The sequence below is a fragment of the Crocodylus porosus genome, unplaced genomic scaffold (genome assembly GCF_001723895.1).
Source record: "Crocodylus porosus isolate Cpor-Errol unplaced genomic scaffold, CroPor_comp1, whole genome shotgun sequence".
NCBI lineage: Eukaryota > Metazoa > Chordata > Crocodylia > Crocodylidae > Crocodylus > Crocodylus porosus.
In genome coordinates this window covers 50,836,827-50,861,977 of record NW_017728909.1, presented here as the reverse complement: position 1 = coordinate 50,861,977, position 25,151 = coordinate 50,836,827, and the positions used below count along the sequence as shown (strand labels likewise).

The following is a 25,151-nucleotide window of genomic DNA, read 5'->3' as shown; positions in this document are numbered from 1 at the left end:
GTAGTTTGCAAACCCTCATCTTTGCCGGGGGCTAAGAAACCTACCCTACAAAAAATCTAGGTTCCTCCTGTATGCCTAAATGAGGTGCTTAACCTGTAGAACCATTTTTATTCAGCAGGAATTTGGCAGTGGGAGAGCAGTGGCAGCTAACTGCTGCTTCCCTGCTGTCAAATTTCCAGACCCTGGGAGAGGGGGAGCCTTGCAGGCCAGGTAATGTGGCCCTGTACACTAGCTTGAGCACATGGGACCAGCTGGGTGATGGAGAGCCAAGCCAGACAGTGTGGGGCCTGAGTGTGGGGTGCAGGGCCTAGTTTTGGGGCACAGGACCTGACTTCTCCCACAAACCAGCCTAGCTCCACTTATCTAGCCTGCACAGCTAAAGGATTGAGCAACAGTGGCCTAAACCAATCCTGATAGAAATTTGTATAATCTGTTCTTAAAATTCTCCAATAATAGATGGGTTACAGCTTTTTAAAACAATTTGTGCCTGTGTTTAACCATCTTTATAGCTAATGTGACGGGGGCACAATCGGGGCCGAGTCTCAACAATCCAGCCCACCTGTCGGTGGGGAAGTCTCCTCCCCGGTATCACCTGCCATGACTTTGCTATTACAGTAAACTGGTGGTAAATGTGGGAGGCTGCCTGTTACATGCCCCGATACCAAGGGCCATCTACAGCTCTGTGCCTTCCCTATACTGTGGCCCATGCCCTGCAGATGGCACCCAAGATGTTCCATACTCCTGGCCTGAAGCCAGACCAAAGCTAGTCCTCCACCAGAACACACACACACACACACACACACACACACACACACACACACTGCGGACTCTTGTACTGCACCTCCTTTCACATGGTCTCTTGCTTGACACAGTGTACTGTGCCTGCTCTGCCCTGCTCTCCCCTCTGAGGTACCCTTCTGGCCATCAGGCTTATCCAAATCATGCCTTGGTTGGCAACATGCAGTCTCTTGGACCTCTCTTGCAACCCTCACCTGGGGTAGTGCCAACCAGTTCACCAAACAGAGGGCCAAATTTGCCTTAGCCACTCACCAGACTTCTTATACACAACACTGTGATCTTGTGGGGGTTGGCCCGTGTGCTGCCCTTCTGGCCATCCTTCACCCCTACTCAGCATACCCCCCGGGGCTGCTCTTCAGACTGTCCCTTCAGCCCTACTCAACCTTGAGTTACGCCCAGTCTTTTAGGTCATGAAGAAGCTCTGGGCGGGCCTACCTACACCCCTGCTCTCTCAGGGTCTCACAGCTGCCTCCTCTCTGGGGCCAGACAACTGGCTCCTCCTTGGGGCCTCTGGGGTCTTGCACCCCTGTGGGCTCAGGTGGCCACAGCCATGCCTGGCTGGGGGCGGGAAGGGGAGTGTAGGGCATGGGGGGCACCAAGCAGCCCTTTGCAGGCTGGAACTCTGATAGCCTGCAAGAGATAAGCCACAGTTTCTCATGTTTTTCTCCTTTAAAGGAGAATCCATTTTTAAAGTTTGTTGATCTGTTTTTAAAGTTTGTTCGCAACCCTTTCATATATTCTTGCAACCTACTTTTGGGTTGCGACCCATGGGTTGAGAAATGCTAATCTAGGTCCCAAGGGACAGCAATGGTTGGTGAAATTGTACACCAAAACTGTGGCATCTAGATGCATACCAAAACCATGACAGGAGGCACTGGTCACTGCAGTACTCAAACTGGTTAAGCTGATTGATGACCCCGGTGTCTACAGACCAATATCACTCTTGTATGACGTACAGACTCTTGGAATATATGATCCTCAGGAGAATCAGCCCTTGTTTTGAGCCAGTGATCCCCAGTGAACAAGTGGGATTCCAACCTAAGCGACATTGCTGTGACCAAATTTTGGCCTTTGCAATGCATATTGAAGCTGGTTTTCAGAAAAAAAAATCTAAGACTGGTGTAGCCTTTGTAGATCTGTCATCAGCCTATGACATGGTCTGGAGTAAAAGTGTGATACTGAAGCTTGAAAAGATTATACCCTGTCACCAAATGCTACGCCTGATATGGACAATGCTAAGTAATAGGTGGCTACATGTCCACCTGAATGACCGAGTCAGCTTGCCCTGCTTCTTCAGCAGTGGACTACCACAAGGCTCAGTACTCACATCAGTACTCTTTAATGGATACACAAGTGATATGCCATCAACAGAGTTGCTCAAATTTGTATATACATCTGACCTTGCTTTGACAGCACAATGACATCGAGTGCACTTTGACTGAAAACCCGAACATTATGGAGGAATATTTTTGGAAATGGAGATTCAAGCCAAATCCCTACAAAACAACAGTAACTGCATTCTATCTTGATAACAAGAATGCTAAGTGTACCCTGAAGGTAACTTTCTGTGGCAACACTGTGCAGCACAACCCCTCTCTGTCTTATCTTGGAGTGGGGCTGGATTGCATGTTAATCTTCCCCGGCCACCTGAAGAATGTGGCTGCTGAGATGAAGGTAAGGGTCAACTTAATCCAGAAATTGGCAAGCACAAGCTGGGGAACATCAGTATTATGGACTTCAGCGCTGGCCCTTGCATACTATGTAGCTGAGTACCTTGAAGTATGGACCAGAAGCAGTCACACTCAACTTATTGACGTCCATCTAAAACTCTGCAATGTGGTGCATCACTGGAACCTTCAAGTCAGCCTTGACACCTTGGCTGCCCTAGCTGTTGCACATTGCTTCTCTCCCCATTTGTCATGAGGCAGTAACTCTACAGGAAGTCCAGCAAATTAAGGAAAACACATGTCTCCCCATCCACCAGGACCTCAATGGTTTCCCACACCATTGAACAAGCAGGGCTGGGCAAAATGTGGCCTGCGGGCCAGATGCAGCCCGCCAAGCCATTCTATCTGGTCTGAGGGTCCCCTCAAAAATTTAATATTTAGCGGCACCTGGCTGCTTGTCATGCAGTCCTCGATGGCTTGCCAAAACTCAGTAAGTGGCCCTCTGCCCAAAATAATTGCCTGCCCTGAGCTAGTCATGCAAACCCTTCTGGATCCATGCGCTTAACCTTCAACAATGTGACTTCAACCCTGATGATGCTTGGAAAACCAAATGGTGTTTACAGGAAGTCCAAATAAACATCTGATAGATCCAACATTAAAGGTCCTTGGTTTTGATCTCCTGCAACACTCAAGGGCAACTCTAAGTTGTATCTGTACAAGCCATGGCACATGTAGATACTAGATGAACAAATGTAAAATTTAAAAATTCTCTACTGTGTGACTAGTCACCCAGAACAGACCATGGAACATATAACGACTCAGTGCCCGATCTGCAAATATGAAGGAGGTATCATAGCAATACACTCCGTTGCTCCTGATGCAGTTGTCTGGTTTAGCCACCTAAATATGTTAAATTATAGTTGGTGTTCTGTATCTATATCAGCCATATGAAATAAGAAGGCCGACCAACTGAAGTATGAAGACTAGCTAACATTTTCCTGTTTTCCTATCCCTCCCGTCTAACCTATGATTTCAAGAACATTTTTTCCCCAGCACTCTTTAGATGTTAAATTTATAAAATCATGCTCTATCATTGTATTTAATGGTGTATAAGTTATTCCATGGACATATATGGTCAGGTTTACATTAGATATAGCTCTACAGTTCTTCTAAATCAGTCTGCTACTCATTGAACTTCAGATTTTTTTGAATCTATGATAAATTGTTACCTGAAAAGTACGTTGTAAAATTAATGCTGTTAATTTTGTTTGGAATGAGCATGGCAATTTATGGATACATGGTAATTCCTTCTCAAAAAGTTTGGTACATTAGGAAGATAAGCAAGCTAGTGCTCTAATTTGCATCTTATAATTGATAACAGACAAAAAAAGTGGATAGGGGAGGGTTGGTAGACACCTGTCTTGTTATTAGTTTTGCCAAATGCTAAATATTAGGGCTGTGCGAGGTTTCAGATGGAGCTTCAGATCCGGAGAAGCTTCGGACACTTTGGGATCCGAAGCAGCACATCCAGGTTGAAGTGCTGGCCTCATTTGGCTTCCTGAAGTGGTTCGGAGTTCCCGAAGAGCTTTGGAGCCACCTCAGATATCCGGCCATAGGGAATAATGGGGAAACAATAAAATATAACTTTGTTGTTTTTTGTCTGATGTGGATGAAATTTTCAGGGGTTGTAGACTCTGGAGGGAGGATAAAGCCTGACCAGTTTCAAGAAGATAGATACAGGGGTTTGGGGGCAACTATACGTCAAATTCTTGAAAGCAAAACTCCTGTCACATCTATGTGTTACAACACAGGGGAGTCAGAATTGCCGGGCTGGTAGCTCTTACTGAGGCCACAACGCCTGCCAAATTTCAAGAAGATCAGTGCAGGGGTTTGGGGGAAACTGCCACTCAAGCTGCAGACAAGCAAGACTGTCTGTCCTGGGGTGGGGAGGGGAGACACTGCTGCAGGCCTGGCTGCTAAGCTGCTGTGTTCCTAGTTAGCAGTTAATCAGTCATGATTCACTCAGGGACCAGCTAAATACACAGGACCTAGCTACTATATAACAACTTAAAGAGCATCAATTAGCACCTACAAAACCAGGCTAAGGAGAGGAAAGTATCAATACAGACAATCAACTGCCCCAAGACTGACAGTCTTGGCACAGTTTTGTCTGTCAGCACCTTGGGGTGCAGGGCCCCAGAACCCCCTGCACCGATCTCGTTGATAGCCGGCAGGCATCACAGCAGGGGCCACCATCCCTGCAGCTGTCACCCCACAGCGCCTTAACACATGCAGGGTCATCCATGGCGCAAGTTTTGCTTGTTCTGCAGCTTGAGGTGCAGTTCCCCCGAAACCCCTGCACCGATCGCCTTGAAACTTGGCAGGTTTTGTGTCCTCAGTAAGAGCTACCACCCCTGCAGTTTTGACCCCCCTGTGTTGTAACACGTAGGCATGACAGGGGTTTTGCATTCAAGAATTTGGGGTACAGTTCCTCCCAAAGATCTGCACCGATCTTCTTGAAACTTGGCAGCTTTCAGCAGAGGCTACCATCGCTGCAAGTTTCATCAAAATCGGACAAAAAAAACGAAATTATAGATATTTCATTAAGTCCTTATTATACCCTATGGCCAGATCTGTGAGGTGGCTCCAAAGCTTCAGAGCCACTTCAGCCGGATCAAGGTGGAAACCCAGTCCAGAGCTCCGGATCGGATCACAGCCATCCGAAGCAGCCGGATCCAAAGCTGAATCGGATCACTGCCAACTCGCACAGGCTTATTAAATATGTATGTGAAAAGAGTCTGGATATGAGGATAAAAGGAATAGGAAGAGTCGGATAAGCCTAAAGTTTGTGTGTCTGAGTGATTTATGAGGATGATAAAGCTGTGTCTGTGTTGATGGAGATGAGGGTACAGATAGTGTAGAAGAAAATCTTAGTGTTTTGAGCTTTGTGTTTTTGATGTAGACATGAGGTAACATTGGAAAGGCTGAAGGAGAGATGAGCATGAACAAAATGGAAGATATTGGATTGGGGGGGAGAAACTAGTCATCTCTCTAAAACAGTGGGGATGTATTAAATAGGGGTGCCACAGGTGGCATGGTCAGCATCTGTAGTATGCTGTAGTTTGAGGAGGTAAAGGGGGAGCACAGTGGCAGATAGGGCAAGGAGCAAAAAGTAGAACTGTGGGTCAGGTAGGGAGCAGAAAGCAGAACAGCAGATAAAGTAGGGGACAGGGATTGGAATGGGCACTCAGGGTGGGTGAGTGGCTAATTTGTGGCACACCTGCCAAAAATGTTGGCTTGTGTTGGGTCACATCGTTTAGGGAATAAGCATGGAGAAAAGAGGAGGGGAGTAAGGACACGCGTGTTCTTGGGACATCTTCAGAGGTGGAGAGATGGGGAAAGAAAGCACTAAAGGAACAGCCACATGACCATTAAGGAAAGGTAGTGATGCAGAAGCCCATGGAAGAGAATATAGATGTGTCAAAAAGCATTATTAGAATAATTTTTAATTGGCTCAGATAAAAGGGCATTCATAGTGGCATTGGGGAGGAGGTAGTTAAGGTACCAGGAATGACTACTTTGTTCAGTGAGAATAAAATTTGATCTATTGTTAAAATGCATACTTGGCTTTACACCACTTTAACAAGCTGTACTTCTCATTTTTTTTTAACGAAGCCTTTTTATTTATCTCAGGGGGAAAGAAACAATGGCTTTGATGTCCTCTATCACAACATGAAACATGGACATACATCAACAAAAGAGCTAGCTGATTTTATAAGAGAAAGGTAAGTGTTTATCTTTGCTAGTCCTGAATCTTGGTACACTCGTGCATTTGTTTTTGAAAGTTTCAGTTTGTAGGTATGTAATTTTTTTCTGCAGTTCATAAGCATTACTATGTTTTTTTACTCTTTCAAGGATATCTAGAGTTCCAGTGTTCCCTTGAAAATAAACAGTGCCTTGAGCATTAAGTATTTATATGATTTCTCTTTTTGAAGTTTGAATTGGCTGATACAGTTTTACTTCAGTGAGCTAAAAAGACCAAAATTAATAAATATTTGGCAACTAAAGTTGACCCTATTTTTTATTTTGTTCATCGAAGAGTAGGCATTTCTTTTCTTAGACAGTAGAAATAGTGCTGCTTCTAGAAAAATTATGATGACCATTGCCTATAACAAGGGTATCAAATTCCTTTAGCTCCTGGGCCAGATCAGGGCTGCAAGGATCCTTCTAGGCCAGATCTGGGTTGCAGGGGTCCTTGCAGACCACATCTGGATATATCTCTGGAGGTGAGGCAAGCAGAAGTATTGACTGTTGCAAGGATTAATGCACACATTGCTTGCCCCTCTGTCACCAACATGCATCCCCAATGGGATTTTGTAAACTAGAATTTGGCAGTGGCCTCACCCCTCTCATCCTGCTCCCTCCAGGAACCCCATGGGCCAGGTGCATATCCAAAAGATGAATTATAGCAGGAACTACTCTGAAAATCTGTAGGACCTATGGGAGTATTAGTGGTCTAATGTCAACTGACACTGGGATTAAGATAAAGATATGTCAGCTGAGGAGTATGTCTTCTGTTAATTCAGTTCAGATTGCAGTTTATAACTATGTATGTGTATACCTTGTCCTGAATGTGTATGATTTTATCTGAAGAATTCTGGGAAAATACTTAAGTGTTCTTAAAATCCTATCAAACTCTGGAGAGAGAACATTTTAAAGTGGGGCTTACAAAGTGTTGGTCAAATGACTGAATGACATGGTAGAAGACACATTTTTACATTGAGTAGCTACAGATTTGACCTTAACCAACTCACTTAATCATTCACTAACAGAATATCTATATATAAAATGGATATAATAAAATAGGGCTGTTCTCAATCATTAAAGCGCAGTGGTCATACTTTTGGCTCTTTTCCACCCTTCAATTAGTAGTTTTTTAACCTTCTTTGTAACATTTAAATGAAAAGTTCTGCAGTGTTTTTCAAAGCCCAGTTACCGGACTCAGTTACAAATAGTGTATGCAACTGTGCTTGTTGTGTTCATAGCTGTATGTATGATAGAATCTTGCTGATGTTTCACTGATGCCACTTTTACAAACTGTGAAATAAATTTGTAATTGATGTTTTAAATAAGTGTAAAATATCTAGCAAATTGGTTGGTCATTCATTCTTCAGGTGAGAATTTGGCAATTATTTTGGTAGAAAAAAGTATACTGTATTTGTTCCATTCTTAATTCTCTTGACAAAATTATCCGTTTATCTTGTATCTTCCCTGCGGTATGTATCAATTAATTGTGCAGTAAAGGCATTTTATCCTTTTGACCTCAGTTCAATAAAGGCTTATACATTTGTTTAACTTCAAACACTTTGAATAGTCCTGTAGACTTTATGATCATTTCTGGGGACCTACCAAATTCACGGCGGAAGTGAGCTGTGTGATGGTTCTTTTAATCTTTCGGGGTCCCCCGTGTGCCTCATCGGAGGGGCTCCTTCATTTGCCCCTTTATTCGCTGGGATTTGAAAACTACAGCTTTAAATATGGCAATGTTTTTGCCTCCCAGCAGGTCAGCAACAATTAACAGAGCTGTCGGGACCCCTCAGCCAATTAGGAATGGTGGGTAGGGTATGTGGGGGAACCTATAAGATTAAAGGAGCTGCCGTGCAGTCCAGTTCTGCCATAAATTAGGTAGGTCCCTATATTATATCACAATGGGGTTACTTATGTGTTGAAATTTAAATTGAAGCAAAATTTTAAATTTAACAGAAGGGCAAGCTGAATTTCCTTGACTGAGTCTGTTTAGAATATACATTTACCGATCCTAATAACCTTATTGATTGTGAAGCGGTTGCTGAACATTAGAAACTGTCTGAGCATGTTTGTTTTTAACAGGTCTACAATAGAGGAGACGTATTCAAGGTCAATGACAAAACTAGCCAAATCAGCAAGCAATTATACACAACTTGGGTAAGTTAATATAGGTATAAAAGCAAAATTATGAATATCTTGACTTCATATAGATTAAATTTCAGTCTAACTCTTTCATTAATGGAGTTGAAGTTCCAGTGAAAGCCAATGACTCCAGCCAGCTTTTAAAATGTAGTATATTGTAGTAGGGGTATAGGTTGTAGCCATGTTAGTCTAAGGACACAGGCAGACAAGGTTCTTTGGGTAAATGTGTTATCTTTTATTAAACAAACTAAAATAGTTGGGAAAATTCTTCTTTGCAAGCTTTTGGACACAAACACCATTCTTTAAGCTAAGGGAGTATCTGCAGTAGTTCTGTGCTCTTCCTGGATGGAACAGAATAGAAGCCAGAGGCCAGTATGCAATAATGTCCTGAAGTGAAAAAGCAAATTGAGGCAGTCAGTGGGTAAAAAACAGGTTGGGGAAGGGAAGGGAATGGTTACCTGGTGATAAGATGTAGCTGGTAAATAGTAGAGAGGTTACCTGGGGTATCAGATGTTAGGCAGGTTATAAAGTACCATAAATCAAATGTCTATATTTTGTCCATGATTTTCTGTATCCAGGATGTTTCATAGTTTCTTAGTAGTTTGGGGTCAGAAGGGACCTGAACAGATCATCTAGTCCAACCCCCCCCCCCACTGGCAGGAGCACACGCTGGGATCACACGAACCCAGACAGGTGTTCATCCAACCTCTTTTTGAATTCACTCAAGGTAGGAGCGAGTGCCACTTCCCTAGGAAGTTGGTTCTAGATCCTAGCCACCCTAACAGTGCCTCCTAATCTCTAACCTGAACCTATTCTCCAGCAGCTTCTGGCCATTGTTACTCGTCACCCCAGGTGCTGCTGGGGGGAATAGGGCCCTTCCTGTTTGCTGCTGATCCCCCTGACGAATTTGAAGACAGCCACCAAATCCCCCCTCAGCCTCCACTTGCTGAGGCTGAATAGGTTCAGGTTCCTCGGCCTCTCCTCATAGGGCCTGCCCTGTTCCCCTCCAACCAGGCGGGTGGCCCTCCTCTGAAGGCAGGTTGATGAAACGAAGTTTATAGGCTCATTTGCAAAAGGTGTTTTGTAAATTCCCTTTTGAGAATTAGTACTGAAAGATTGGAGAGAGAGTGGTTTTCTTGTGAGAAATATGCCCCCCACCGGTAATAAGGTATTCTTGTCTTTGTTATATTTTCGGTGCGAGTTCCTTACGGTGCGCAATTGTTGTTTGGTTTCTCCTACATATTTTCCATCATGGCATTTAGTGGATGAGATAATATTACATTTCTGGAGGTGCAGCTGTAAGATCCAGGAATGTTGATGACTCTGTTGTGGGGTGTAGTAATTGTTGGGGTGGTGGAGATATGTTTTACATTTCTTGTCATGGGATGGTCTGGATCCATTCAGTGTGTTTTAGGCCACAGGAAGTTTGCTTCCGGTGATAAGGTTGGCGAGATTCAGTGCTTGTTTAAAGGCTAGGATTAGTGGCTCTGGGAAGATCTTTTTAAGAATTGGGTCTTCTTTTAGTATGGGTTGCAATTTTTTGAGGATTTTTCATATAGGTTCCAGGGAAGAATGGTATGTCATAACTAGTGGTGCGTGATTTGTGGCGGGGTTTCTTTCTGTACTGCAGCAATTCTTCACATGGTATCCAGGTGACTCTTTCAAAAGTGCTATCTATCTCTCTGGAGGAGTGTCCTTGTTGTGTGAAAGCCCTTTTAAGATTTTTGCGGTGATGATCATGGGTGTTCCCCTCAGTGCAAATTTGTGGTATTGGAGGGCTTAGCTGTGTATTACAGCTTTCTTGGTGTGTTTAAGGTAATTGCTGGTTATCTACAGATATGTATGTTTGTCTGTGGGTTTCTTTTATATGGTGGTCTGTATTTTACCATCACTATCCAGAATGGTAAAATACAGACCACCACAATCTATCAAAGACAAGAATACCCAATTACCTGTGGGGGCACATTTTTCACAAGAAAACCACTATTAGTATTCATTTTTAAATTTAAATCTTAGCACCTCTTCTTTATCCTGGCTGACCCTAGAAGATGATAAAACTCTTCAACCTTTCCATACTGTTAAAATTCATTGAAATGTTATGCTTAGGGTAAGAAATTAGGTCATACTTACTATCTCAGAATAAATATGTACCTAATTCCTGTGTGACAAAAGAGTGAGTGGGTCAACCATTCTGATAAATCTTAGGTGTAGGGATGATGTGAAGTGGGGAAAATAGCTCTACCACCCACTATTTATCTTTTTCCAGCTAATTTGCCTGCAACTATTTGCTTGGTTGTAATGAGTTAGTTATGTGAGGGGAAAACTGGACACGTATCAAGAGCTTTCAGTGCTGAATAATTTGATCTCAACAGCTACTGCTCTTTAAAGGATCTGTAATTGCATTGATACCTGAAAGGCTCTCCACACTTGTTTTCTTAGCAATACTGCCAAGGGAACTGAAGACAGGAACCAAATGAGGGGTCCCTTAAAGTACAGAGGGAGCTCAAGCTTTGGTCTATGTTTTCTTCTGTTTTAACATAAAACAGGACCCTTTAATACAATATTCTTTAAGATCATTTTAAATTAAGGCCATATTCACAAATAGGTGTTTGGCTTTTTATGCTGATCTGGCATATATATCTTTGATTTTGTTTTTAAAAAAACTTACATCATATTAACCCTGGGTTTCCTTGAGATCCTTTCAAGGATGATGTGGAGTGCCAGATTGTGTTAGCACTGTTAGGTTTATAAATGTATTTCACAAGATAAACCTAGAGATATCAAATAAAAATCCATACTTATGATCTTTTAGTTCTTTGAAACAGAAAAACTGCTCTATTATTTTTCTGTAGGCAAAAACAGAATGAAACTAAGAGCTGGCAATTTCCAAGGGGTGCCTTGAGGCTAAAAAGATTGAGAGCAATTATCTTAAGGATTATTATATGGTATTCTTTTGAGGCATCAGATCTAGTTTTTTATGCATGATATTTTTTAGTGCGATATTTTAACAAAAAAATTCCAAGACCCCTTTCCAAAAAAGAGAGAACAAAAGAACCCCCCATCCTACTTAAAAGACAAAACCTTGAAGTTAATTATGAGCATGTCCATCAGTAAAATATGTGTAAAAACATTAGACATGAAGTAAGTATCCCAAGACAGGAGTCCATTGACTGGATCTGGTCATTGGAGCTATTGGATCCAGTCTGAAGCCATGAGGCTTTGTTTATGCCATACCACGGCCAAGCGGCAGAGCGAAGTGGCAGTAGCAGCAGTCAGGTTCTGGTACCAGCTCACCTTAGACCCAAAAATAGGTCATTTTAGTCTGCCATCGGGAAAACTGTTCCTGATGATTGCCTTAAAATTAAACATTACAAACCCAAGAATTAAGACTGTCCTTAAGAGATCCAGATGTGCTGAGGTACAGAAATGTGTACTCTTAAGCAAACAGCTTTGTACTCTCCCCTGTACTTATAGGGGAGGGATGGAGTGGAATACAAAACAATCTGTCTCTCTCATTCTTAAATTGACTTAACCTGAAGCTGTAAGTATACACATGCATTGAACTCCATTTTAACCTAGAGTTGTCTCTTGAAATACGTTGAAAAATATTCCTTCCTTTCGTCTGTGTCATGTGCCAAATATTGTGTTATGGTAGATGACCATTTTTGACTGTATAACCTTCTTATCTAAAATTTCTAGACCACATAGTGCTAAACACTATACAAAGTTGATTGTAAACAATAGGACAAACCACAAAGATAGTATATTGTCAAAAAATAAAGAATGTGTATTTGCGCTGTTCATTAGGTCTGTGCGAATAGGGAAGTATTTGATTTGGATTTGGCTGATTCGGAGGATAGTGATTCGAATAGCAGATTCGATTCTGCTATTCGAATCACTGTCCCCATTCGATTTGAATTGGCCAGGAAGAGGCAGGCACAGCCCGGTGGCTACAGGTTCTCCCATGGCTCCTCCAGCTGTACCTGGGGCTGAGCGGAGCCAGGCTCTGGCTTACAGTTGGAGCCGCCGCAGCTCCCAAACAGCTCATGGCGCCCTGCTGTGCTGCACCTGCACTGTGGGGCAACTGCTGCATGGGTGCCAGGTGGGGAGGGGTGAGCCTCACTGCCCTGCTTTGCATGGGGGGGCAGGGCTCTGTCATGAGCCGTCTGAGGCCCTGATCACCACTGTCAAAGCCGGTGAGTGTGGGGTTTTTTTCTTTTTTCTTTTTTCTTTTTTTTTTCCAAGTGCTGGGAGGCTCAGCCGGGTGGGAGATGGGGCCAGGCAAGGCAGCCATGGGGGCATCTCCCACGGCTCCTCCGGCTGTACCTGCCTCTACCTGGGTGGGGGGAGCCGCAGGGGCTCTGCCCTGCTGCTGCTTGCCAGCTGGCATGGGTGGGGGAGAGGGCGGGATGTGGGTGCAGCAGCACTGGAAGCAGGGGCTATGCTATGCTGCCACTTGCTGCCTTCCACCTAGAGCAAGCCATGCCCACATCCTACCCCCCTGCCCCGACAAGGCGAGCAGCAGCCATGCAGAGCTCCCACTTCGAGTGCTGCCACGCTCACATCCCGCAGCCCCAGCCCCAATCCCTCCCTCCTCTAACCCCAAGAGACTTACCCGCTGGAGGCAGCTGTGTCAGCTGCCTGCTTAGTCTATGGCCAAATTGTCTCTGAAGCTTTTCTGAATCAATTCGGGTGCTTTGAATAGATTTGGAGCTTTTAGTTGGTCTCCCAATTCGATTTGAAGATTTAGTCCCTGAATCGGGCCGAATCTCCTCCTAATTGAATCAGCTACGTAAGCTTCGCACAGCCCTACTGTTCATCCCAAATAGGTTTCACATTTCATAGGCTTCTATTGCAGCTACCCAATAGGAGCAGATTTACTCTGAGTCAGGAATTAAAATGTAAGGGGATAGAAAAACTCTCTGTAATCCTCTGAATACTTTCTTCAAGCCCACTCCTTTGCCATGGAAAGAGAAGACTCTAAATTAATCTCTTCAGAATGTGATAGACCACTTTATATAGAAACATGTTATTGTCATGTGCATGCATAGATAGTCGACTCAAGCATTCTGATTCTCCAACTTTATATTGACATTTATCATCCTAATGTAGTGTTTGTACTTATTTCCTTAATGCCCAAGATTTGTGCTTTTTCCTGTTTAATTGATTTATTTATGCCATGCCTACTTAGATATCACAGTGCAATCACCATTAGAGCCTTAATATAGACCATGTCTCTTTTATACATGCTCCTCCCACCCCCCACCCCCAAGTATTAGTCATAGAACAAACATGAAAAACCTGTCAAAAAGGGGTTTTTTGGGAAGATTAAGTCATTGGATATAGGTATTAAATAATTTTAGCCAAATATGATTAAAGAAAGGATTTTTGGTTTTCTTATACAATCAGTTTATTTGAAAATCTTTAAAATGTTACTAGAGGCATAAGTCTAAAAGACCCCGCATGAGATTTCAGTTAAACAGGTAGCTCGTAGAGGTACAAGCAACTGCAAGTTACATTCCATCTTTTAAGTGTGGTTCTGCTTTGAAAGCTGCCAACTTCTTGACTTTTTAGAATTCAAGTGGTTTTTTTAATTGCACTGAGATAAATGACATCTGTACAACCCATCAATCCACCTTGGATGGATTTACAAAACTATACTGACTATACTGCTTGCTAACTTCCCACCTTGTACTTAACATCGACAGATCAAAGACTCTTTGTACAACTTCTAAAGCTACCTTTAAGAGGGGAAGTCAAGATATGCTGCTCAAGAATGTATGTTAGCTATTCTCCTTTAACTGTTACAGTTGTTCAATCCTGTACTGGCGTAAATTGAACTCAACTGCCATAATTTTGTACTTATTTTGTTCAGGCTGATATTACAGTGGGTTAACGGCACTTGCACTGCATTTTTAAGCTTATCATAAATACCTCATCCCTGTCAAAAAAAAGAAAAAGAATTCAGTGGTCAGAAAATAAAATAATTTTAGATCAATATTTAAATAATGTTTCTCCTCATTCCCAATCTTTGCTTCTAGGACATTTGCACCAGTTTGGGATGTTTTCAAAACATCAACAGAAAAATTAGCAAGCTGTCACTTGGAACACGTCCGGAAGTTACAAGAGCTCATAAAAGAAGTGCATAAATATGGAGATGAGCAGATCAAAGCTCATAAAAAGGTTACTCATTTTCCATATGTATTTTCAATCATTTTTTACAATTAAAATATTAAACTGATTTGTTTTTGGTAAATGTATGATATTTGACAGACTAAAGAAGAAGTTTCAGGAACATTGGAAGCAGTGCAAAACATTTTGAGTATTACTCAGGCCCTACAGAAATCAAAGGAAAGCTACAGTGCCAAGTGTGTAGAACAAGAACGTTTAAAAAAGGAAGGAGCAACACAGAGGGAAATTGACAAGGTAAAATTCGGTGTTTTGTCAAGCTGTTCAGCATTTTATGATGAAGCATTTTTGGGAAGTTTTCTGCCTTTTAATATGAAATCTATTTTGTCCTTGCTTTGCTTATTGCTCAGCCCTTCATCATTACATGTTCTTTCAAACAATATTGCAGATTGAATCATTGAATTTGTAGCATAACCATGTCATGCAAAAAATTTTTTTTTCTGTTTTGTGGCATTTATGGAAATGGGGCATGCCTTTTTCAGCATTTTCTGTCCTCTTGGGAAATCAAGTGCAAATCCTCAGTTCCTGTATTTTAAAGAAAATAAGTTTAGGATACACTCCTGTTCTAGGTAGCTGAATAAACTTTCTGGGTCATACCCATATGTGTCTGCTGTAGTTCTCAGGATTTGTTTATTAAAAGGAAAGTTAATGAGAACAGTTAAGACTGCTATAGTTCCATTTCTAGATGTGTTGCCTAAAGAGTCAGTAATAGCCTAAAATGTATTCTTATAACTTTTTTTTTCCTGGAGAATATAACTATAGATTGAAAATAGCTTTTTTATTGTGTTCTAGATGGGGGAAAAACTGACCTAGTCAGCACTTCAGTTTAAACTGAAATGGCTTGAAAAGATACTTAGCCATTCAGTTTCTATTTATGTAATCATTTGGTGACTAGAAACCTTAGATAACTGGAATAAAGAGATGTTACTGGTTAACTCCTCCAGCTGCTTAAATCCTGAGTAGAAGAGACTTGGGGGTCATTATAGAGACTTGGGAGTCATCATTGACCACAAGATGACCATGAGACTGCAATGTGATGCTGCGGCTAGTAAAGCGACCAAAACGCTGGCTTGCATCCATAGATGCTTCTCAAGCAAATCCCAGGGTGTCCTCTTTCCCCTGTACTCGGCCTTGGTGAGGCCGCAGCTGGAGTACTGCGTCCAGTTTTGGGCTCCACAATTCTAAAAGGGTATGGAGATGCTTGAGAGAGTCCAGAGGAGAGCCACGCGCATGATCAGAGGTCAGGAAAGCAGACCTTACGATGATAGGCTGACAGCCATGGGGCTCTTTAGCCTGGAAGAGCATAGCTCCGAGGTCATCTGATGGCCACCTATAAGTTTATCAGGGGTGACCACCAGTATCTGGGGGAATGTTTGTTCACCAGAGCGCCCCAAGGGATAACGAGGTCAAACGGTCATAAACTACTACAAGACCGTTTGAGACTGGACGTAAGGAAGAATTTCTTTACTGTCCGAGCCCCCAAGGTCTGGAACAGCCTGCCATCGGAGGTGGTTCAAGCACCTACATTGAACACTTTCAAGAGCAAATTGGATGTTTATGTTGCTGGGATCCTATGACCCCAGCTGACTTCCTGCCCTTTTGGGCTGGGGTGCTGTACTCGATGATTTTCCAAGGTCCCTTCCAGCCCTAATGTCCATGAAATCTATGAAGATGAAAGTTAGATTACCTTATATTTAAAGACCATGCAAACCAAGGAGAAAATCTTCCCCTTCTAAGGTCTATCTAGTGTTCACTTCCCCACAAATGTGAAACTGGATGATATGAGCCCATTTTTCACTTAGGTGGGTCAGAAAGCTTCATACAATGTCTTTGAAATTTGGGTGTCAGGTTAACTCTGATAACATTTCCTTAACAAAGGCGATGTGGTCTGACAACACACATCAGTACAAGGGCATCTGTAAGAGCCTGCAGCTTATTGAGGGGAAAGTCTGTCTACCTTCTTTCAATAAAAAAAAGAACCTTCTTTTAGTACAATATTTTTTACATTTCCATAAACTTGAACTATTCAGTATTTTCAATACATTAAAAAATACTGTTAGATGTGGAGCTGAAAATTTACTGGCATTGGGAAAACTTGGTCATGAACCAGTTAGCAATAAAGTGCCTAGTATTTTTCCCTGGTGGCTTTCAAAGAATGTGTTTGTCATTCCATTGGATATACTGGTTTTGTCTTCCTTTCTCTTTTCCTCTGGATAATTTAGGGATAGTCTGCAGTATGTAGAACCCCTCTAGTACTAATTGGTCCAAAGTGACAAATTGTTGCTTTATGCAGAAGTCTTGATACTGTCCCAGATGGGCAAGGGCACTTTTGCTCTGCCTAACCACTTCCTTGTCTAGAGCAGTGGTTCTCAACCTTTTTTACGCCAGGACCCATTTATAAACTTCAGTGGTCAGTCCTGAGCCAAGTGCCCCTCGCTCCTGACTCAGTATCCGCCTCCTGCTCCAGTGTGTGGGGTGGGAGGGACGGAATGGGGGGTCCCTTTGCAGGTTTCCCGTGGTTTTCTCATTTAAAGGAGAATCCATTTTTAAACTCTGTTGATCCATTTTTGAAGTCTGTCCGCAACCCTTTCGTGTATTCTTGTGACCCACTTTTGGGTCACGACCCATGGATTGAGAAACCGTGGTCTAGAGCAGTGGTCTCCAAAGTGGGATGCACCCACCCCAGGGGGTGTGCAAGATGATCCATTGGGGCGCAGGAAGAAAATATTAGAACTTCTATTTATATTTATGTAAATATACATATATTGGGGGTGCGTGCTCAAAAATTTTTTACTGATAGGGGTGCGCGATCAAAAAAGTTTGGAGACCACTGATCTAGAGTACATGAGGAACCAGGATTCTTAAGTCCCTTGGAGTCTTTCTTTTTTCCCAGACAGGTAGCATCGACTGCTTTATTCATGCAAAAAAGACCTACTTTCTTCACTTTATTGGGTGTGGACAGTTTTCTCTTATTTCCTTATCAAAAATATAACTATTTCATGCTTATGCATAGAAATCCAGTCTTCACATTTGTCATCCCTAATCAGGGGCAGTGGATTTGGAGTTAATCTACTGTTTCTATTTCCTGAAAGTGGCAATTTTCCCCCTGCTTCAGTTCATATATTTTCTTGGAGCCTCTGCCTACATCTGTTTGTATTATGAAAAACTGTTTGAGGTCCTCCTCTTGTAGGGCTTTCATTTTATCATTTTCAAAGTAATTTTCTTGCTGGCTGACATCTTGTTTCGGTAAACAGAAGACCAAGGTATCCTATTATCTTAAGTTTTCACTAATTTTGTTTAAGGTTGGATTTTTTTCCCCCAAAGTCATGTCTTTTCACTTAGGCAGGAACATTTTCTTCCCTGCCTTTTCCAAAATTAAGAAGCTAAGAGAAAAAAGCCTAAGTGCTCCTTTTGAGTTTATCTGGATACCTGAAACCATTCAAAAGAGCAGACTCAAATTACCTCATCATCAAAGGCCTGTGGAAAGGCATAGAGATATAGTATAAAAAAATATGTCCTATAGCCAGGAGGCTTAACAGGCCACAGGACGTGCTCAACCTGTGTTACTGTCTGTCAAGGCCAGATACTAAGCAAAGATCTGAGTCATTGTCACAAGTATGGTCTCAGGCTGATTATCGAGCAGAAGACAAGATCAGAAGTCATACTTATGCCCTCAAAGATGGGCAGTATTGATCAGGCTTCTGCTGCTCGTATGCAAGTCTCTGAAATGGCTGAATTGCAACCTGCTTCCTGTGTAACATGGACCAATAGGAACACGTGTCAACCAGGCCACAGGCATGTGGTGATGACTTACTTTTTTTTGCATGTGAGCGCATCCCTAAATGGTGAGTCTACACCTATATGATGTCCACCTGGTGAGCATCACTAGGTGGCTTGCACAAATGACATCACCAGTTTTATCTTCGAACACTCAGGGTAATGTGGATGATGGGCTGTGTGAAACTTAGAGTGATGCTTCTGTTAGCTATGTTAGTTGTGTTCTTGTCACTTGGAGTTATTTACTTACTGTTTCAGAGACCTATTAGACAAGAATCAACTGTGGACACAGTGATTCTTGAACTTAATAGGACAAAAAGGTGGCTGGAATCATAAACATAGGGAAACTCTTCTTATCACAAGACAAACAGTTTATGCTAGAGTTGCACAACAGTAGATATTCACTGAAAGTTCATCACGTAGTCAAATATTGAACAGACTGAGGCATCTGAAAATAAATTCTTCAAAAGTTCTCATTGCTAAATTTCCTTGTTAAGGAAACATCCATCTGAAGCTAAAAGCTTGTGTAATGATTTCCTGTTGCTTGCTGACATGTTCACATGAAAACTTTAACTTCTCCATTTAAGATGACCCTATAAAAATTGCTTTTATTTATGCTTTCACTTATGTTCTAAAGTTCTAACTGGGGTTCCAGTAATTGCGTGTGTGCACACATGCACATACACATCCTATTTGCAGAACAGATATTTGCTAATCATTTACTAATCAGATATTTAATTCTTCTCCTTGTGTCTTTTTCACTGAGAAATTATGTGCCATAGTTCCTTTTGATGCAAGCTGCTGTTTCTGCCCATAGTTACAGCAGCCTCTTTTTGTTGTTGTTGTTGTTGGTATTGTAAATCCTGGGTACAACATTTAGACTCACAAAATGTGGCCACTGATTGCATTAACAAATTAACCCAGTTTTTTAATTCAATAACAAATCTTCATTTCAGAGTCCATTAACATAACAATCCTTGCTTTATAAGAGTTTGCAAAAGGGACATCATACTTCAACGTTCTTAATTTCTTTTAAATTATGTTGTTTAGTGAATATCTTGAGCTTTCAGTACAACAAGTTTAGAATAGTATTTCAAAAGTCACGGGGCAGGGATATATGTTACATGCATTTCCCTGTGGTGTTTGGAGCAGCAGCAAAAATACTGATGTGGAGCACATGGAGAATAGGTCAATTCAGGGGCTTATAAATGTATTAGTTGAGGAAATAACCATATGCTCAGGATATCACTAAACCTAGGACTGCTTGGAACTGGGAAGATATAATTGAATAGATCATTCTGCACATTCCCTCTTTATGATACTCTTCTTCTAAAGCAGGGGTCTGCAACCTTTCCGCAACAGCAGGCCAAATGAATGTAGTTCAGCTGCTGAATGTGCCTTGGACTGAATAAAATCCTACAGGTGGGATATACCCCACAAAGATGCTGCATCTGGCTCACAGGTCATAGGTTGTCAGTCCCTTCTCTAAAATAGCCATTACTTGTCACTTTGAGACAAGCTGCCGGACTAAATGCTCTGCTCTTACTACATACAGGTCAGGAGGGTGGAAGGGAAAGAAGACGGGCTGGAGGGTCCCATTGGTGTCCTATGTAATTCCAGCAAAATAGTGTTCATGAGGTGCACAGTTATATTTGTGAGGTATACAGGAAGCTACGTGAGGCTTTTTCTGATGTGCCAGACCAGCCACGGTTATGCAGAGTGGCAAAATCGGTGGCAGTACCAGTTTCAGTAGACACTTTGAGAGATCCTTCCCTTAACTTGGACTTGTAGAAATCTGCATTCTGGCACAGCAGAGAACATAATTATCAATTGGTTTTAAATAATGACATTTTTCACTACATCATAATGTCAGACAGGACCCTTGTGAACTAGTCTGATTTGTATAGCACACTATAAGAATACCCTGAATTAATTCCTGTTTGAACTAGAGTATATTTCTTATAAAAAATTTTTAAAAATCCAGTCATGATATTTTTAATGATGGACAATGGGGTGCATTCTCCAAGATTTGAAATTAAATCACTCTTTTTCTGCACTTTGTATTTTTTTAGTTTGTGATTGATTCACTTTCCTTTAAAAACAGTTTTTTTCTCTCTTGAACTAACTTTTTTCTCTCTCTTCAACTTCCAAAGTTTTTGGAAAATATCATTTGAAACTTTTTAACTTTTATTTGCTCTGTATGCCAACCTGCTTCTACTTACAGGTTTTCCTCATTTTTTGAGCTAAATATTTTTTTGTACTTCTAAAATAAGCTAATCAGTTAACTGTATAGCGATTTTTAAATTTATTTCAACACCAGTACTTTGCAAATTGGCACAGGTTCTAACCCTCCCTATGCTCTCTTTTCTCCATACTGCATGTAGAAGCAGGCATTCTACTACTTATCTTTCTTCCTAGCTCTTCTACCCAGCACATTATTTATTTTTGTGTTACAGTTGACGTTATCTGGAAAAAACGCTGTAAAAACAAAGCTAACGTACCTGAAATGTGGCACTTCAATTTAAATAAGGGTGATTGATTTAAGTTGCTGTTGTATTGGCTAGTGGTACAGGGTTTCAATAGAAATAGTGTAATTAATAAACATCTAAATTACCAGTTAGTGTAATTTTAGGAAGACATTTTACTATCTTCTGCTTTGGTATGTAGTAATTTTTAGTGAAAATCATTTCTGCCTTCCTTTTTTCAGAAAGACCATGGATCAAAATTACATTTTCCTATGAGTGTATTATCTTTTAATGGGTTTTGAATAAATGCTTTGTTTCTGATCTTTTTGTATAATTATTCTGTTATACAGGCCTCAGTAAAATCAAAGAAAGCTACAGAAACCTATAAACTCTATGTGGAAAAATATGCTGCAGCCAAATCTGATTTTGAACAGAAAATGACAGAAACTGCACAGGTAATTGTTATGCTAAAACATCTTCAGTATATTTGCATGAATTCTACTTTGACTCTAGATCTCTTCAAAAGGACAGAAATGGTGAAAAGTAATTCTATGCAGAATTATTTAAAGTAGATCTTCAGGAAGGTAATTGAGATTGCATATTTTAAAATTGATAAGGTACAAGACGCATGTGGAATGCCTACCATCACTGAAGCAATGACCAGGTCTCCTTATAAGCGTTTAAGTTCTTGGAAATGTTTTTGAGGAGGGTATTAAAAAGGAAAAAGTTATCCTCTGGGTAAAGACTTAGGGTAAGACTTAATAATCGTGATCCAAAAGTAGATGCTTTTAGAGAATAATTAAAACTTGGATCTTTAATAAAAGAAATAGAAGAGTTAAGGTGACTGGAGTTTAGGGGCAGGTAAGAGAATATTAGCATGTGGAGAGGCAGTTAGTGTGTAGAAGAGAAACATTTGCATAAAGGGGAAAAGAAATTGGTCATTAGTCTTGGTTTTGGGAAGACAAAAATTATACAAGCTTTTTTCTCTCAAGTTTATGCAAGCAGCTACTCCACTTTAATAGTGTTAGTTTTTAGTACATTGCATTATAGGAAAAAGTAAGGAGGAAAAATGTAAAGCTTTGTAGTGCAAAATTAACAGTTTAGTGCTCAACCCTGGCCTGCATTTGTTTTTGTTTTTGTTTGATTTCCGTGCAAGTTAAGCATATTCCATTAATTAATGTGGGTAAAGTTTTGGCTTTCCATCTTCAGTTCTGCCAGCAAAACTGTGAATATGTCTATACTTGCAGCTCTTCTATGGTGGCAGGACCCTTGCTTTCTGCTGACAGATCTTGTGAGCTACAGAAGGCTTTGAGGTTGTTTTAGGAAACAATCAGAAACCTCGTGCAGGCATGTCTGCTTTTTGCCAACAGCCAGGGCTGTTTAGTAGCAAGTACTTCCCAGATGCAATTCACATCCTGCTAGCACAACTATTGTAGTGGTGCTGTGTGAGTGAGAATGTACTCTGGCATCTTCCCTCTGGCCCAGCTGAGCAGACTTTCTTTTTTTGTTACCATTTCTAGGTGCTTTCCAAGGTTTTTTTTCTAAACAAAATCTTGAGCTGAAACTTCTTACATGTATTCTCAAGTGCAAAGGTGAATTTATAGATTTGGTGGGGATCAGGAAAAGTTAAGTAATACTTGAGTTATTAAAGCAGGGATTATGGAGAGGTTTTATTTAGTAATTTCTGAATGAAGAGTAAATATGCCTTTTTAAGGCAGTGGTTCTCAACCCACGGGCTGCATGTGGCCCAGTCAACACACTGCTGCGGCATATGTGAAATCCTGTTAAAGCATTTTTTTTAATGGCTACACAGGAAGTAAGTTGTGTGGGTGCAGCCCACATAACACATTGAGAGCTGCAAGTGTGGGACCCACTATGGCGAATAGGTCGAGAACCGCTGCTTTAAGGTAATATGTAGAAAGCCCTATTGCTGTAGGTCAGAGGTGCTCAACTTCTGGTGCACAGGCCAAATCTGGCCTACAGGGCTCCCCAAAGGTGGGGAAATTTGGTGGCAGGTGAGCAGTGGCACCTAATACTGCCACCCTTCCTTGCTACCAAATTCCCAAGCCCTGCATGGTGGATTGGAGCCAGGCTATGCATTTTTTTATCCACACATCCAGACTGGGGTTGAGCCATACCCCGTTCCTTCCATGTGCCCATGTTGGAGCTGGACCATGCTCTCTTCTCCCCACCCCATGGGGCCAGTTGGGCTGGGCCAAGCACTCTTCCACCATGCAGCTGGCTTGGGAATTGGGCCAGGCCTCCCACCATGCAGCGGAATCAAGGCTGGGCCATGCCCGCTCCCCCACAGGCCTGGCTCAGAGCTGGCCATGACCTGTTTTCCCATGCAGCCAGATTGGGGCCAGGCTATGTCTTGGGGCTAGGTTGGGGTTAGGCTAAGCCCCCTTCCACCGTGCAGCTGGAGTAGGGCTGGGATACCCACTGTTCCTCTCCATGTGGCCAGGTGGGGCCCTGCCATACGTGACCTGGATATTGGATCGGGACCACCAGATCCAGCATGTGGACAGACTGGATATTGCCCATCTGGCCTTACAGGCAGAGATTGAGCACCACTGCTACAGGTTGCAGGCTTTGTATTTTATAACAGACCTGGATTAATCTTTTTGGGGCTTTTGAATGGGAGACATTTATACCCAGTTTCTAAAATTCATTGGAGCCCCTTTGAATATTGTACTGGTTAGGGCTTTTCACCACTGGGGGCTATTTCCAAGTCCTGAGAGACCTAATTCTGAATTTCAAAAGGTTTTTTTTTACTTCTGTATCTGTATATGTTTCCCCACTTCATCACATGCCTGTGCCTGTTTTTGTAATGCCACATACCAGACTTTTGTGGGGCCTGTGGACCTAGTTGCTCCTAGAAAGGCGGTGCCTAAGAAGGTGACAATTCTTGTATCCATGTTCTCTTGATTCTTTGTTATGGCAGAAAGATTCAAATATTGTTTGTAAAGAAATTCCTTTACAGCCTCTTTCTTCCTCACCTTCTGTGGTGGCATGTCTCTTGCATCAGTTGAGGAAGGCACTAAAAATTACTTTCAGTCATGAGGCATTAGGTCTCCTGAGGAGGTGAACTTTCACATAAAGATTCCTGAGCTGATTCCGTGTATACAAGGCTTTTTTCAGGTACAGTTGAAACTATCATGTCCAAGTTAGATGATAGACATCAGCTCCCTGTTTAACATCAACAAGCAGGGAAGTATCAGTTCCTCCCTCTCAATATGGAGGCTCCTCATATGTGGCATTGATATATCTGCTGCTAAGTTCACTGGTCTAGCACATCTTCCAGGCCTTTATGGTGCTAAAGAAGATCGCCTCAGCATGCTCATCATGAATGAGCAATCCCAGAATTCAGTCCTGTTCTGACTTTTCATGAAATGTGGTCATAGGGCTTGCCATAAATTACATCAGCAGCAAGGAGATTGTTATTCTGGGGTTCTTTGCAGCATAATATCCACCCGGTTCAAGATGGGATATCTGCCATGTTGCATGGTGGAACGTTTGGAGGAAGATACCCAAAAATTGCTATGGGTCAGATGTGAAAAATTCCCAAGATTCACCTGGCAGATTTTCTGAGAGGGCAACCGCACTGTTTTCAAGCTATAAAAGCAACAGAATGGGCACATACAATCTTGAACTTGACATGCTACATGCCAGCCATTCTAGATTATGCTGATGTATGATGTGCATCACTACTGTGTGTCACTGCTGGGCATAATCTTCATCTTGGGCCCTCAGTTGTATCACCAAGCAGCTGCAAATCTTGCTTTGGCAGGAACAGTATCAAGGGACTGAGATGAACGGTGTTGTTACATAACACTTGACAGACCTGTGTATCCTGATCTGGAATGAATGGCAGTGACCTGACAGATGATGAGGCTAGCTAGGCAATGAACTGGGATCATTTCCAGTGCAGGACTGCAGGTTCTAGGTGTGGGAAACAACCATGGAGTGGTAGGTGAGGATTGTGCTTCAAATGTAGGACTTGCAGTGCTTGACTTTTCAGAGCTCAAAACACTTTACCACTTAAGAAATGCTTGCCCAGAAGAGCATTCAATCCTTTGACTCTTCTGTGAAATATGAAACACCGTAACCAGAAGGTGTTAGATGTACACCTTGCTGGGGTCGTTTGACCCCAGTACTCTTTCCTGCCATGGCAGGGGGTCGGACTGGATGATGGCATTAACGATGTGGACATTGGAGTCAGGAGTGGACTGGCCAAGTTCGCCGATGACACCAAACTTTGGGGCAAAGCATCCACGCGAGAAGATAGGCGGGTGATCCAGGCTGA

At 42.0% G+C, this 25,151-nt stretch overlaps 1 protein-coding gene across 2 annotated transcripts in view; it reads left to right on the top strand.

Moving 5' to 3' along the window:
* Positions 1 to 6,148: 6,148 nt before the first annotated feature.
* FCHO2 (FCH domain only 2) overlaps positions 6,149 to 25,151 on the top strand; it is a 126,402-nt gene continuing 107,399 nt past the window's right edge. For both annotated transcript variants that reach the window (XM_019532269.1, XM_019532268.1), the window contains exons 1-5: positions 6,149 to 6,250; positions 8,355 to 8,429; positions 14,456 to 14,597; positions 14,688 to 14,840; positions 21,196 to 21,300. In XM_019532269.1, coding sequence (XP_019387814.1) covers positions 6,198 to 6,250; positions 8,355 to 8,429; positions 14,456 to 14,597; positions 14,688 to 14,840; positions 21,196 to 21,300 — 528 coding nt within the window. In that variant the 5' untranslated portion in view covers positions 6,149 to 6,197. The remainder of the gene's footprint in view (positions 6,251 to 8,354; positions 8,430 to 14,455; positions 14,598 to 14,687; positions 14,841 to 21,195; positions 21,301 to 25,151) is intronic.